The following is a 15,701-nucleotide window of genomic DNA, read 5'->3' on the forward strand; positions in this document are numbered from 1 at the left end:
TTAACTCGAATCGATTCCGCTTGCACGATGCATCTTGCCTTCCTCGCCCAGCTTCTCATCGCAGCGCTGGCTCTTGCTGCGCCAGGCGGTTCTGCCTTGGACGATAATAGTCTCGACAAACCAGCGGGAACCCCGGCGGGCAAAGCAGCGGGTAAACCAGTGACAAATTCAGCGGGAGGCCAACCAGCGGCCAAGCAAGTGACCAAACCAGTGGCCAACCAAGCGGGCAAACCAGCGAACGCCATACCACCAGGTTTCTTGAAGCCAGTGCCCGTGAAACCACTGGTCTTTACAGCAACAGGAGGCAAAACAGGCGGAAAAGTACAGCGTGAGTGCCCTGCGCTTCACGCGCCGTTGTCAAACATGCTTCGCACTAACCTTTCCCCAAAGCCGACGCCACACTCGACTGTGCTCGCGTCAGAATCGTCTGCCATAAAGTTTTCACAAATGCCGCCCTGCAGGATCCCGACAACGATCTGACCTCGTGGTGCAGCGACGTCAAAGAAAGAATTGAAGATGATGCCGAAGAGAGTCACAACGATGGCTCAAACTGCCTGAATGGCGAACCTTACGTCGACCCAGGCCAGCCAACGTGCACCATCCCTTACCGATACAACTGGGGCGTGCGCTATGAGGCAGAATTCGTCATCCGACGCTTCAGGAAGACCTGCAATGATCCACCTACTGGAGCTGGAAAATTGACGCAGATCTTGACCGAGATTTGTGGTGTTCAGAAGCAGGACTTTTCGGCATGGGGCACTGCGACTGTCGATAATAGCAATGTGCACTGTGGTGAGCAGTGAGTAGGGGTTGGAGATCGAGACTGAGTGGAGCGATGTAATTGGGTGGGCAATTTACATGTCGGATGCTACACGGCGTTGCTACTACACGATGTACACTATGCGGCCGGACTCAGGGTGCTACTCCTTCGCTTCCACTATCGTTATGTTCATTGGAGCATTATTACTACTACATATATATACAATTTCAAGGCCGAGTGTACCAAACTTTGGAGAGTCCAAGTGGTAGTCATTGTTGTTGGCGACTGTATGATGGTTGCATCTCAACGCGATCCCAGGAATATTGATCGCCATTACGCAGAATACATTTAAATGTAGGAGATGGAAGTCGACAATTTGGAGGAAGTGGTGGTGGCTAAGGTCAAGTCTAGACGCCGCGCTAGAACTAGTTAGCGAAGCTGCGGAACATCTGTCGTCACTTCCGTCGGCAGCTTTGGCGACCAACTTTCCACGACAGCACAACTCTCTCCTCTCTTTTGCCAATGCAGCACAAACATCGCTAAGGTACATCCTCCGGTCCACCGCCATGCCGCCATTCGCCAACTCCGACGTCTCCTACGCGAAACACACCCTCGATTATCCTGTCTATGCAGCCGACTGGGATCCCTACAGTCGCGGCTATCTCGTAGTCGCAGGCGGCGGCGGCGAGGGACGCAGCGGCGTGCCCAACAAGATCGTATGTGGAATATATGGACAATTGCAGAATGTCACAATCTGATAACGAAGTAGTCCGTCCTAGATGTGAACAATCGTGCCACCATCGAACCCGTTGCCGAGATCGACCTGTCCCGCGCTGAAGACTCAATCCAGTCCCTTGCGAATTTGGCCACTAAGGATGGTCTCGTCACCTTAGCCGGCATCAACTCGTCCCAGGCTGCACATAACGATAACAAGAACGAGCACTTTCGCGCTTTCGACATCCGATATCCTCCGCGTAAGAAGCAAAAGACAGAAGAGAAGGCGAGCAGCGAACAAGGGCAGATCAAACTGCTGGGCAAGCGATCGCTATTCAAGCCATCCTCAGCGCCCAAGAAAGAGACATATCAGCGTCTACTGCGACTGTCACCTGTGGGAAAGCGAGATGTGCCCAGCAAACGGATAGGTGCTGTGGCATCAGGCTTCGCGAAGGAGTCCGAGATCATTGTGTTCGATGCGACAGCTGCTGTACCCACAGACAAGGACATCATCACCAGGATCGACTTGCCTGACAAGCAAGAAGCCGCCGATCTTGACATTGCTTGCATTGGCGATGATGACGACCTGTTGAGCCTGGCATACTGCGATGAGTATAACATCTACGAGCAGACCTACAAATATGACTTTGCTAAGAAGAAGGTCGACAAAAGGCCCAATGGACCGAGGCGGGTCTTCCAGATGGCATCCACCGACCAGTATCAGGCGAAAGGGGGCCGGCCGAAATTCAAGGCTCTGCGTTTCCTAAACTCCGAGAATCTTGTCGCGCTCGTGAACCTGCCCAATAAGTCTGGCGCCGAGTTGAGGCTGTACCACCTATACCCCACTGGTCCCGCCATGGTGATGCAAACTGAGAAGCTGTCCAGCCGCATCAAGCAAGCAACGAGTCTAGACGTTGGCGCATTAGATGCGGATAAGAACGGCAACCAACAATTCACACTTGCTGTCTCTGGCCAAGATAGCAGCATAGAGGTTCTGACAGTCAACTACCAAGCGGGCACAGATACCTTTTCGTCGATACGTGGATATATGACACTCCGAGACGTACATCAGCAAGGCATCACAAAGATCTGCTGGCAGCCTTTCCACTCGCCTGTCCGTGCATCAGCTCCGGCACCTACTACTGGCAAAAATGGGGAGCCCATACCACCTCAAAAACCTCAGCATCCTGGTCCACAATACGCTCGGCTCGCATCAGTCAGCTTTGGCAACACTCTTGTCATCGATACCTTCCCTCTGACTCCTCTCGAACCTAAGGACAAAGATTCTCGATACGTTCTCAGCCATCCTTCTGATGAAAAACTCTGGACGATCGCGAAATGGAGCCTTGTCGTTATCATTGGCCTGGTCACTGCTATACTCTTCCAATCCTTCGTATCTACCGACTCACCATTGTCGGTTCTCCCACCCACTGTCCGCGACTTCCTCAATCAGCCTGCTTCCGCCGCGCATCATCGCGATATTCTCTCACGAGCCAAAGTCGACGACATTGTCGTCCCGACCGCAGCTGTAAATCTCAAGGACGCGCTCGCCGAACATCACGCTTCACCCGATGATGCGGCGGCCACTGCTGTTGTTGTCCATCATGTTGAAGATGGCGAAGGCGTTCACGTCGCTGTTCACCCCGACAAGGACGCCTATCTTGCACAAGATGACACCGATGCAAAGCATTGGGACGAATTAGCGGACAAGGAGAAGCACTACTGGAAAGAGAAGCTTAAGAAGGCCGGACAGTGGGCTGAAGGCGAAGGAGAAGCAGTGTTGAAGGGTGTTCTGTGGAGCACTATACCTGGCTTCTTGATGGGGCAGGCGGGAGAGTTGTTGAGGGAGCTCTGAGCACGGGTTCTCTCTATCTTCTTCCGCTGAAGTGCCTCATCGCTGAAATACATCTTTACCACCAGCTTCTGACTATGGGATTCACTAGCGCAGCTTTCCAGGCGCTCTTGGCTAACCTTCATGTATGAGAGGGGCACAGGCGGCAGCTTCCGAGCTATGAGGTTTAAGGTTCATTGTGCTGTCAGTACCAGTCGATATCGTCCTGCTATACCATTCTTCATCGCCCAAAGCTGCTCTCATGCCTCGTAGAAGATCTCGCCCCAGCATCTCCAAGACCTCTTCAGCATCTCTCCCACCGAGCAACGAACATTCCCCTTTCCTTAACCTCAGCTCCGAACTCCGCCTCTCCATCTACTCACACTTACTCCTCGTCTCAAACCCCTTCATGATCGGCCGCCTCCAAGATAAAGCCCGCCTGCAATCCGACTTCCTCCGAAGTCCTCGAGACGTCCACCGCCGCTCTGGCCAAGTCCTCCGCCGCAACAACCAAAAACACCGCCCCATCCAACCCCCCATAACCCGCGTCTCCAATCTAATCCGCCAAGAATCCCTCCCAATCTTCTACTCTATAAACAACTTCTGGCTCATCCACAACGAATTCCAACCTTGGCCCAAAGACCTCCCAACATATCAACTCCCCTCAACACCAGAACAAGAATGCGAAATGTACCACGCCTCTCCTCAACGAGGTTTCCACCCCTGGCTCCACCAAACCCCTTGTCAAATGTTCAATCACATGCAACACATCACTTTATGCGGCTACGTCCGCTGGCCAGATCGAATACAAATCCACCTTAACCTCAAAACTCGCAAAATTACAGGTTCGAGACATTATACGACTTATGGAGACAATATCGTTGATCCTCCAGATTGGGCGAAATTTAATATTGAAAAGTCGAGAGAGGCGTTAGAGGATTGGGAGCATAGGGATGGTTTCGAGGCGTTGGAGGCTGTCATTCAGGCTAGTGATGAGATTTGGAGGATGGTGGATGATCGGGATGCGATTGCGAGGCCTTTGGGACTGGGACATATACAGCAGAGACAGGTAGCACATGGGTGGGAGTTTGATTGGTGAGGTGGTTTATGAGGCACTGATGTAGAGGACAAAGAAGATGAAAGTGTAATGTGGGTTATGATTGCGGATATGTACGATGGAACGAATTAATCGATGAATCGCTCAGAACGCCCACGAGGAAAGACAAGTATCGTATAAGTCGTGCTCGTTTCGGAATGGACACAGTAGTATGACCCTACAGTAATAGTAGTGTGTGCAATAAAACCAATCAACTTCGCCTCACCACGCTGTCCTCCCCACATCCAATTCCTCTCCACTTCACAGCAGTCTTGCACTCTCTCTTCCATCTTCGGTGTTGGTGTCAGCATCTTGCTGGACGACGAGCTGACGCTGCTCCATAACGGAATCGCTGTGCCTTCTCGTATTGCCATCGTGCTTGCGAGCGTCCGTCTCTGTAGTGTTCAGGAGCCGAGACGGAGGCCGACGAACCGGACTGCTCCTCGCCGAACTCAAGCCCCAAGGAGGCGAAGGAGTCGCACGAAATCTCCCGTCCATCGCCCTCCTCTCATCCTCCTCACCAGCTCCATCGACCTCCCTCCTAGCCATCAAAGCCATCATCATCCTCCTCCTCTCAGCTTCCTAACCCCTCGAAGACGACTGATTCCGATGATGCCCATTCACCGCCCCACCATTCTTACTCTTCCCCTCATCGCCCCCAAGAAACCTCTCCATAAAACTCACATAATCATACTTCGGCAGATCCCGATCCTCTTTCAAATCCGGACCCGAATGCAAAGGCATACTGTCCATCAACTCCTTCACCACCTCTTCCGGAATCAGACTATGCGTCAAATCCAATTCCGTCACATAAGGTTTTCCATCCGCCACCTCTCTGAAACTCTCAAAGACCTGCTCCGCGGTATTCTGATCTTCGGTAACATCGACCATGAATCGGATGAACTGCTCGAACGAAACAGATCCTCCTCGTCCCGCCACTTCAAGGAATCGCTCATGCATTTCTTCTTCATCATACACCAGTCCCAACGAAGCCAACGCAGCCGAGAACTCAAGCTCCTGCAGCGAATTCGACAAATCGCGATCGAAATGTCGGAAGACCGACTCGAATTCTTCCAACTGAATCGGAGTCAAATTCGTCATATTCCTCGCCACAATCTGGTTATCCAAGAAAGCCAATTTCTTCTGCACGGAGCTCCGCACAAGGCTCAATTCGTATGCCAACTCGTCGTATGTGTATGTCGTGTAGTCATTCTCTTCAATGTTCGCTTCTTGACATTGTGAATCCAGACTCGCGATGATATCCAAATACTGGTCCAGTGGAGGCAAGTTCCGTGAAATCTGCGAAGTATGTTCCAGTTGATCTTCGACGTCGCCTTCGAGGCCGGATATGCTGACACTGATGGTCTTGAGCGCGAGCGCAAAGTCATTAGCCTTGTCCGCGAAGGATTTCCGTAAGTTGTTCTTGATGTCGCGGATCGTGTTGTTGATGACTTGTGATCTTGTTCTCTCGGCTTCCATCAACTCGCTCCAAGCAGCATCCAGCGCTTCCAGACTCAGCTCCTTCGGAGGCTGATACGGCCTTAACCGGTATGTATTCAACTTGGTCTTGATATTGCCCAACATGCCAGCCAATTCACTCTTCTCCGCAACCCATTCCCTCTTGGCCTTTTGCTTATACTTGGTAAACTCTCGACTCTGCTCTTTCGCATCGACGTACGTCCCATCGAACGTCGCAACCTCCCAATCCTCCTTTTGCTTCGCAATAGCCGCCAAAAGCGCCTTCATCCTCCTCTCGTAGTTATTCTGCATCTCCCACGCTCCTTGCATATTGTTCACAAACTTCTCCACTCGCCTCCCCGCATTCTCGACCTTCTCCATTTGCGAGAAAGCATGGAACCAGTATGCAATATAAGTCATCAAAGACCTCTCATCCGGCTTGGCCACATCTGCCACATCCTCCACATCCAAAAGATCCGGAATTCCAATCTCTTTGCTCGCAATATCGAATGCAAGCTTCATATTCCCCTTGTGATCACTCTTATCCAATTGATCGTAATCAATCAGATCCGGTCGATGGATATCCAAGAGAGCGCAAAACGCCAACCCATCATTCCAACTACTCGAGAAATCCCTCACTTCGACCTCATCATAGCACGCTGTCTTCCTCTGACACCACAGCAACAGACCTTCCCTCGCAGACAGGCCCTGATCATTGATATCACTAATCGTGAATCGCAGAATCAACGTCCAAATCAACCCGAGAATAATCTTCCGGTTCCCATCCACGACATCTTCCGCTCCGATATTCGTTAATTGAATCTTCCGACTCTTGATGAAGTCGAGCGCGATATTGACATTCTCGAAGCGTTGCACACGGAGTTTAGGACGAGCGGCGTAGCGGCCGAGGGATTCGGCGGAGAGGATTTCGAGGAGATGGATGAGGATGACGCCGTCGCTGAGGTCGCTGACGAGATTATCGAGGTGGAGGTTGCGGACTTGAAGTTTATTGTTGAGCCTGTTGAGAGGGAGATTAGTCTGTCGTTTCAAACCCAAATCTCTTGAAATGTATGCAAGCATCGTGGTGCCGTATCCATGCGTATTATGTTTCAGCATATTCCCCTCCCATCACCTCCAGACCCTCCACTCCAACACAATTTAACAGAAGAAATCGAGAACCAAACTCACCATTTTCCAAACGTCTTCTCCTGGACCTTGACCCTATGACAACAACTATCAGCACCCACTCACTCTTCCCTCTTCCCTCCCCTCACTTATCCTCTCCCTCTTACCAAGATTGCTCCAACACCGCCATATCTTATTCGTCAACCATGCAACAGCCAAAAAGGTATGGATCTCGATGTTGCCCTAAGGGAGCATACTGTGCTGCGCACTCAAAGCCGACCGACCCCTCCAACCGGCGGTGCAAATGGAATGGCTGCTGCCCAAAGCTGCCTGCAAGATAAATTGATGATCGTCTCGGTCCGTGTTCGGGTCACTCTTCGCTCTTCGTCTTCGCTGGTCGGGCTGCACGAACAGCAAACAGGAGGTGCAATGCTGTGTCGGCGGCGGTGGTAGTGTCGGCGGAGTACAGTATCTATGTTTTGACGTGTGTTGACAATGCGAGCGGGGGCAATAGTCAAGCGGCGGGTCAGGAGAGTCAGGTACAGACGACGTGCGTGCAGTTCGAGAAGGTGCTGTTGGTTGGTTGGCGCCGGTCGGAGTTGCAGTGCAGACCCGCTTGCTGGCCCAAAACAAAGGCGCCAGTCGGCTGAGGGATGGCGAAGCTTGATCCCTGACCACACGTTGCGCGCGTCTACAAGTCTAGATTTCTCGGGCGGCCTTCTGCTTTCTTGAACAGTGCACTGCTGTGACAACCATTCTACAGGCGATGTCCTGAACAGAAGAGGATTGCGCTGCAATAGTTGGTCGTTGGAAATTCATGGTAGGCAATGCGCAATTGGCGAAATGCCCACGCATAGCAGAGAGCCTCTTCGCGACCCCTCAGGGTCCAGCAAGACCGTGCCGTTTATCAAGATGCAGATCACCAGAATCGTTTACTTCGAACGTGTCGGAGGTACCAATTGCAACATTTCCTGGGATGCAAAAGACGCTCATGGGACTCTCAACGACATTGGGTTGAATTTCTTCACTCCTTTTACAGCTCGTACAGAGTAACAGTACAAAATAGTACAAACACATCTGCCTCTCTGTTTCGTTCCCATCTCTCTCTTTCGACACCGCAATCGATACAATTCCTCCTATACTCCTCGCCTGCACAACATATGAGCATAAATCCCTTTCCTCACTCAGATATCGCCACATAACATCATAACACATGTCCTGTCCAATTTCTTTCTTTTCCAAAGTTTTTCCTTTTCCTCTTTCCCTTCCCTTCCCAATTCTTCCCCTCATCATGAGTATCATAATTCCCTTCCCATACAAATGAAAAAGATGGTTGACAGTAAAGTCCAGGCTGACAACTCAAATCCATCCACCTTCTTGCCCATCACCGGGCAGACTCTGAATTTGCATTCGACTAGGATTGATCGCACGTCCCCTCTGCACAACACGTCCACTTTGGAACAACAAAGCTCGGTCACCAGGCGTCGCAGGTCTCCTCATCAAGATTCCGTCACTGATTGCGCGATCAGTAACAGTCGGTCGTTCCTCAAAGTCAGGGAAAGACTTGCTCTCATCTTTCTCATCTGGGCTATGTGGCACACTTTCCAGAGTGCGGAAGGTTCCCGAGGCTGCGCTCTTCCTCACGCTTTTGCGGTTGGTGTTGTAGCTGTGCAGGAGATCGGGGATCGAAGATGTGCTGGCGGAAGACCACCTTGTCGATTCCGATGCAGAAGTTGTCTGGAGAGAGCGACCGGACGACTCAAAGGAGCCGTATGAGGAGCTCTTACGATGTTTGCTGCCTCCCACACGTGTTGATTCCGGGTCGCTGAGATACTCGGGAATACTGCTGTCGAACGCTGGGAAGTAGGTCTGCGATGCGTAGGGTGACTTTGTTTCCTGGTCAGCACCTTCCGTAGTCAAGCTGAATGTGGGAGGGGTGCCTACCTCAGAAGTCTTGATCTCCACCGACATTGGCGGAGTCTTGGTCAGCTTGTCGGAGGAAGCATTCCTGGCAGCCAAGAAGCCGCGATGCCCAACAGAGGAACCACGCTTGTGATTTTGTGGGAGACCATCCTCCATGTATGGCGATGTTCCTGGGGTAGATGATGTTGAAATATGCTTGGCGTCACTCTCAAGTGCAGATGGATCATTCATCCATCCAGAGAGTCGTACGCCACCGCTGCCACCAGTCTCTGGCGACTCGTCATCGGGACTGGGTACAGGCAATTGCTCCTTCGCATCTGACTCGCTGGCGGCATGTTTCTCCCAATCAAAGTCGCATGTCGCTTCCGCTTCCTGCTCAAAGGCCCAGTCAATGTCATCTTCCCAGTCTAGGCCGACGGGAATATCGGAGAATGCTCTCGTAGACGCGCTTTGTACTGTGGGAGCTGCAGATTTGCTCGATCGTTTGCTCTTGTGAGAAGCAATACTTGCGGGATACTCGATTTTTGCCCCAGGTGGTGCAGGGAACTGCAGTCCGATGATGTGCCGGTCGGAAGCGACTGATGTCTTCGAAGGTTGCTGGCCGATGGCTGTCGCGGCAGCTTGACCTGGCACGGGCGGTAGGGGTTGCTTTTCACGGAAACTTTGTCCCAAGGGTCTGCCGCGTGTCGGAATCTGCGCAAGCTGACCGGATGGCGGTGACTCTTTGCTCGGCGGACTTTGCCGAGTCTCATCGTCGAATGTATCGGAGTGCAAATGCGGCGTTGTATGTGCAGCGCTACTTGCGCTTGGAGAAAGGAGATTTGGCGACGACGCCGAGTGGCGCGGTGATCGTCGAGGAGGCGATTTGAGTGCGGGTCGAGCATTGAAGTGTTCATCGAGATTGTTGAATTTCGTATCGGCAGTTTCGTCGAAAGTCGTCTCATCCACGCTTGGGCTGGGTCGGTGTCGGGAAGGAATGGCCTGAGCTTGGGGAAGTGCAGGAAGCGCTTTGGCAAGACCCATTGAACGCCGTCCGGGATTTTGCTGCAATGCGCGACCTTGAGCGTCAAAATCGAGCAACTTGTTTTGGAAAGCCGTCTCATCGACGGTCTCGAGGCGCATTGGGAGGTTTTTACGATCCGTGTGGCCAACATGGTGGAAGTTGAATGGCGATGAGATTGAAGTCTTCTTGCGGTGATGGTAGACTGCACTTGGTCAGCTCGTGCGTACAAATCTACATTGCGATGCTTCACTTACAGTCGTTCTCGTCCCTAAAGTCCTGCGCGCCTGCATTGCCCTTCGCTTCAGCCTTGGGCGACTCCTCCTGCAGCGGCGACGCGAATGGGATTAATGCGACATTGGGCTTCTTCGATTCGATTTGGTGGCTATGTCGCGATCGTTTGACATTCGGTCGAGACGAGATAGAACCCTTCCTCCCTCCGAAAATGGAATTTCGAATGCTCTCAATCTGGTCGGAAGTTTTCCTTCGCGCATGTTCGCTGCCAGCAGTCATCGGTCGGGAGCTCGGCGCGTCCTGTCTGCTCTGCGATCGCGCGACTTCGCCTTTGGCTGTAGAGATTGAAGCTTGGAGAGGCTGCATTGGCTGCTGCTTGCGCGTGTTCGCGTCGGAGCTGTGTCGGCCAAAAAAGGACAATCGTTTCCTGCGCGTGGTGTCGTTGGGTGACGCAGATTCGGGCTCGTGGTCGGGCAATGCCCGCGCGGATATTGCTGCTGGAACCTCTGCGGCGGCCATTTGGTGGGTGTCAGACAGACGGTAGTTGTTTGGGTCCGTCAGACTTGAGGAAGTCGGGTCAGATGAAGACATTGATGTCATCGTCACCGCTCAATGGGCATCCCTTGGGCGTCGCGAGCTGCGGGCACTAGACGAGAGGGTGGGCAAAGAAGGTTTGGCTGTGCAGGATGCTTAAGTGCCAGCTGATCCTCGGGTGGTATCACAATGTCGGCGGTCGTTTCGCAATGAGTGTGGGGAGATGACAAAAAGAAAGGCTGAAGCACAGCAGGCGGAACGGGTGGGAGGGTAGTCGTGTGTTTAGGGAGCGTGAGGGCGTCGGGTTTGATGATGATGAGGTGTGTGTGGTGTGTTTGGGATTGCCCGCGAGCGACAGCACCTGCGAGTCGCGGCGATAAAACTGTACGACGCAGCTGCTCGCACAGGCCAATCTGGCGTGCGCCCAGGATCATGGGTCGGCGACGCTACTCGGCCTCCCAGCATCGGTCAACCCTGTCGGCAGGCGCAGGAACACTTGCACTTGGCCGTCGCTTGCCAGTCTGCTGCGCTCCCACGAGATTTGGCCCTCCGTCAGTGGCTTCCACTCACTTCCACCACCGGCCCGCCACCCGTGCTGAGCGCTGTCGTCTTCATCTCTTCGTCAGTGCCGTCTATTTGCGGACAGGGTGTGCAGTTCTCGTGCGGCTTGACCCCAACAACAGGACGAGGAAGAGCCTCGCCTCCCGGCCTCGTCACGAAAACAGGGTCGAGTTCAGGAGGGGGAGTGCCGTGTGCTCGCAGCGGCGTGTGCATCCGGAGGGGGCCTGCGCAGCGGAAACTCGCAGGACAGGCAGCGTGGCCGGCATGGGTACGCCCCTGGTCCTGGGGGCGCGGTAACAATGCGCGCTGGAACATCCTCCATCCACACGCGCTGGCTCAGCGCAAGCGAGCGGGCTAGCACCCATCAAACTTGGGCAGCGGGTCGAGATCCTCTTGCCATTGCCCAATCCATCGCACGCGACATGCCAATTCCCAAAGCGGCGACGACAGCAGCCGCCGCGTGCTTCACCACCACCGCCGCCGCTGACAGCAAATCGTCAGCCGCCGCCCCGAGCCCAGGCGGACGGCGAGGGCAGTTGTTCGTTGCCGTCGAGGCACAGCACCGCACCTCCGTGCACACGGCGCCGATCGTGCTCGCGAGCTAGTGTTACGCGGCAGCTGGAAAGACGACGAGGGCCGGGGTGCGATGAGGTCGACACGACCGGGCTGTCCTCCCTGCCGAAGCGCGGCCAAGTCGACCGGACGGAGGCCTCCTGAATCTTTTGACACCAGGAATCCCGTCACCAACGCGCCCGCCCAACAGCTTCACCCACAAGAACGGACCCTCATCTCCACTGCTGGGAGTCGACGGCGGAGTGCTGTGGTGGAGGTCAGCGGCGACGACGCGTCGCGAGAAGCGCCGACGTCTCCGCGCCGTCCGCCGCTTCCACTCGCAGCTACGTCGAGCGCATCGAGCATCGAGCACAGTCGTCGCACCACGCTGCCTGCTGACTGCGAGATCCGAGACACCGGTGGGAGCACCAACCACCAGCCTAGAAGAATCGCCCACACCCAACTCCCCTCCCTTTTGGGTCGCCTGCTTTTCGACGCCGGAGCACCAAGTATCACAATGCCCCCGAACTGGGAACCGACATCAGCCGCGGCTATCTTCACGCTTCCTCCTCAGCCTCATGCCGTAGCCAGTCGCCGTAGCGGACTCGGCGACACCTCTGACATGCGCTGACGGGCAGTGCGAACACCGCTGACAGCAGTACTCGATCTCATGACCACACATGTGACCCATGGTCTGTACAGCCCAGGCACCGCATTACATATGTGCTGCCCACGAGACCGGAGTTGCAGCGCTGACCGCAGGGCCTGCATGCACCTCATATTGGCGCGACGCATCACCTTTCCGGTTTGATCGTCAACCCCAATGCGTCAGCACTTGTTCGACGTCTCACCACCAATTGTTCGGACCTGTATGCGGTTGAGGCGTTGAGCTTTTCTTGACTTCACGTCCACAGCAGCTCCCAGCTACCAGTTCAATCGCCAGGTCTAGGTGAGTTCACGACCAGGGCATTGTGATGTATCGCATGCACGTCTTTTGTCACTTTGCATACGTTCCACCTTCTCTCACTGACTAAACGCTCGAAATGCTTTGCCAGCATTTCGCCGTACGATGGGCGCTGAACACATTCATCATTACGAGAGGCATTTTCAACGTCGCACCGCACAGCACTATTGTGTGCGACCCTCCACGCTCGTACTCCACCGAGCGCGATCCTTCTTGTGCGCCTCAACGTGTATTTGAACCATGCTCTTGTGGAGCCGCCGACTTTGTTCCTTGCACGGAAGCTGCAACTCGCCTGCCATCGAACATCAATCACATGCGGCATTGCATCGCTTGGTCTGCAGCACTCGTCGGATGCCGCTCCGACGTGAACTTGTTCTCTGCGAGTCTTTCAAGGCGCTACAGAAGCGCTATGATCGTTGAACCCTCCGTTTGGCTCTCCACGATAATATGGGAGCCATCGCCTGCTGATCGCCTGGGGTGGAGCAGCATTGCTCAACCTAGCCCCTCAGTGGATCTTGTTGTCGTCCAAGCTCATGTCTAGAACGCACGAATCTGACATCACGTTCAAACTTGCCTGTTTTGGAACTCACAACAATAGCAACGGACAGCGAAATTGCTTGCACGTTGCCCTATAGCTGCCCTGTTTTACATGGGAACCGCTTGAGCGCCCGCGGGCTGTGCAAAGTGACAACCAGCAGGCATCAACCTCACATTGTCGATGACAGAGCCACATATCCTTGTCTCTCGGATTCCTCCGGTTGCGGATCAGCTTCAAGAAACCTCCCGATAGCCACAATTCGGACCCTTCAATCACTATAAGCTCGAGTCGACATCAGCAACGCCATGGGGTTCGAAACACGGATGCGGAGAAAGTGCAGTGCACGGCCGATCTTACCAGAAGACGTCTTGAACAAGCAGCAAGTCCACATCTCCCACCAAGTCGGATGCAGGCCCGACATTTGCTGCCCAATTCCAGCAACCGAGAAGACGCAAGCAAGAACTGTATATAGCAACCGCACAAGCGGTCAAGAGCCAGGCTCCCGATGTGCATGTCAAAGTTTACAAAATTATCCAGGGCTGGTAAACAACCAGCAACCAAGCAGAAAACGAACGACCAATCGTAGACATGCATTTGCTTCAACCATGCGGCTCTAGAAATGATCGACTCCTTACAGGCAAGCGTATGCGATGTACCTATAGGGTGAAACAATACTTCGTGCATCAGCTTTGACGAGTATTTGTCTCCAGAAGCCAATCGAAAGTCGACTTTGAGAAAGTTTTCCCTGCAATTCACCTTTCGATCAGCTTGTGATGAGCTTAGAGGGACTTTGTCAACTCAGCTACCCATGGACCCGAATCTACTGTATGTACTCTCAACGATCGAGTGTCATCACTTTCGCTACACTCTATCCCATCTCGTTGCCAGCAGACCGGCCTCGTACACAGCCCGAGAACCGAACAGAATATCTTCGGCCCAGCAGCCGGCGACTTACCTTCACCCACATGCAGTTCAATAGTTTATACTCTTCACCGTGCGTACCCGACCAACCTGGCTACACTACCAGCCTCCAGAGCAAAAGTCCTAAACTAGGTTTTCGGCAGCTTGCATATTTGCAGCTTGCCGTTGCCGTTGCCGGAAGACTTCCTTCTGCGGGTGCTTCTGAACTCTCGCGATTCAGTGCCGACAGCCACCCGCTGATCCCGTGGGCTGCACATACATCATCGACATCACTTCTACCACTCGAAGTATTCGCCAAGTCGCTTTGACCCGACGAGTTCTTTTTTGCATATGCGGCCGCAAAGCTGGCCTGGAGAGATTTTGGTGTGTTGTTCGACTGGAAAATGTGAGAGATTCGCGCGGACAGGTACCTGCATGTCGAAGGCACATTTTGCTCCGTACAGACGCCGTGGAGTGCGCATGGTATGATGGTAAGGCTCCATTCTTTTCGCTGCACGACACTGACGCGTGCCGTCCTGCCCGCCGGTTGCGACACCGCTGGGAAGGTGTGGTAGGCGCGGACATCGATCGGATTGACAACACAAGCAATGAAGACGTCCAATTCTTGTTTATCTGATGAGGCAAGTCATGTTCTGCTTTGCTTACCGATACAATGGTAGAGGTGAGGTCACTTATTACTGGCAGCGCTATTCGCTTCCCTACATATGATGAGTGACGTTCACTCTCTGGAGATCTCTGCTCTGTGCACACTGTGCGCCACGAAAGCGCGACAGATCTGCAGGGTACAGAGGCGTACGCCACAGATGGATATCTGTGAGTCGGTCGGTTTCGGTTCGCTGCCGTAAATACACTTGACTTCGACTACACATACATTCTCTCTCTTCTACCGTCACCGCTCTTCGCTCCGCTAATGTGCAGCAGAGAAAGTCCAAAGGCAGGCAAGACCCAGCGACCTGGATAGCAATTGCGAACGGAAGCAGCACCGACGAAGATGCATCATGCTTATCACCACATGTTTGGTTGAAGGAAGCGCTACGCCATGCATCGAGCACACGCAAAACCCAACAACCTTAATTCCCACGCCGCTGTGTAAGTGAAGGCACACCGCTCCGCCGTCTAAACTACTGCACATCTTCTTCTCTTTCCTGTTTCGTGCATTGCAGCTCGAGCCCTTTCAGCTGAGCAGCAGGCTCAACGGCGACGCGTCCTCAACAAGAACCGAGAAATCCCAAGCGGATGGATCAGATCCTTCTCACCGCTCTGCACGACTGCCATGCTCAATCCGGGGCCATCGCTGGCATGAGCTGCTGAGAGGCTTACGCGGAAATAGAAGTGAAGCCATACAATGCAATGCAATGGACCACGGGAATTCTTGCTGCGATGCAGGGATGGTAGGTTCTGCAGACTGGCGATCAGAATTCCAACTTGCAGAACGAGACACGAGAATGAGAGGCAAGAGGGGAGATGGAAGTCGTAGTCTCAACGTATGC

At 53.6% G+C, this 15,701-nt stretch overlaps 4 protein-coding genes across 4 annotated transcripts; 2 read left to right on the forward strand and 2 right to left on the reverse strand.

Moving 5' to 3' along the window:
- Positions 1-27: 27 nt before the first annotated feature.
- RHO25_011193 (uncharacterized protein) lies at positions 28-803 on the forward strand (the record flags this gene model as incomplete). Its single annotated transcript, XM_023601950.2, has 2 exons — positions 28-328; positions 391-803. 2 exons carry the CDS (start codon positions 28-30, stop codon positions 801-803), a joined length of 714 nt encoding a protein of 237 aa, XP_023451105.2.
- A 523-nt stretch (positions 804-1,326) lies between these two features.
- Positions 1,327-3,329, forward strand: RHO25_011194 (uncharacterized protein; the record flags this gene model as incomplete). The annotated part of the gene is made up of 2 exons (XM_023601949.2): positions 1,327-1,476; positions 1,530-3,329. The coding sequence occupies 2 exons, from the start codon at positions 1,327-1,329 to the stop codon at positions 3,327-3,329; spliced, it is 1,950 nt and encodes a 649-aa protein (XP_023451104.1).
- A 1,654-nt stretch (positions 3,330-4,983) lies between these two features.
- On the reverse strand, positions 4,984-7,174 carry RHO25_011195 (uncharacterized protein; the record flags this gene model as incomplete). Its single annotated transcript, XM_023601947.2, has 3 exons — positions 4,984-6,877; positions 7,048-7,080; positions 7,152-7,174. The coding sequence occupies 3 exons, from the start codon at positions 7,172-7,174 to the stop codon at positions 4,984-4,986; spliced, it is 1,950 nt and encodes a 649-aa protein (XP_023451098.1).
- Positions 7,175-8,343: 1,169 nt separating this feature from the next.
- Positions 8,344-10,741, reverse strand: RHO25_011196 (uncharacterized protein; the record flags this gene model as incomplete). Its single annotated transcript, XM_023601945.2, has 3 exons — positions 8,344-8,871; positions 8,929-10,112; positions 10,165-10,741. 3 exons carry the CDS (start codon positions 10,739-10,741, stop codon positions 8,344-8,346), a joined length of 2,289 nt encoding a protein of 762 aa, XP_023451096.1.
- Positions 10,742-15,701: the final 4,960 nt, after the last annotated feature.

Source organism: Cercospora beticola, chromosome 7 (genome assembly GCF_033473495.1).
Source record: "Cercospora beticola chromosome 7, complete sequence".
Classification (NCBI taxonomy): Eukaryota; Fungi; Ascomycota; class Dothideomycetes; order Mycosphaerellales; family Mycosphaerellaceae; genus Cercospora; species Cercospora beticola.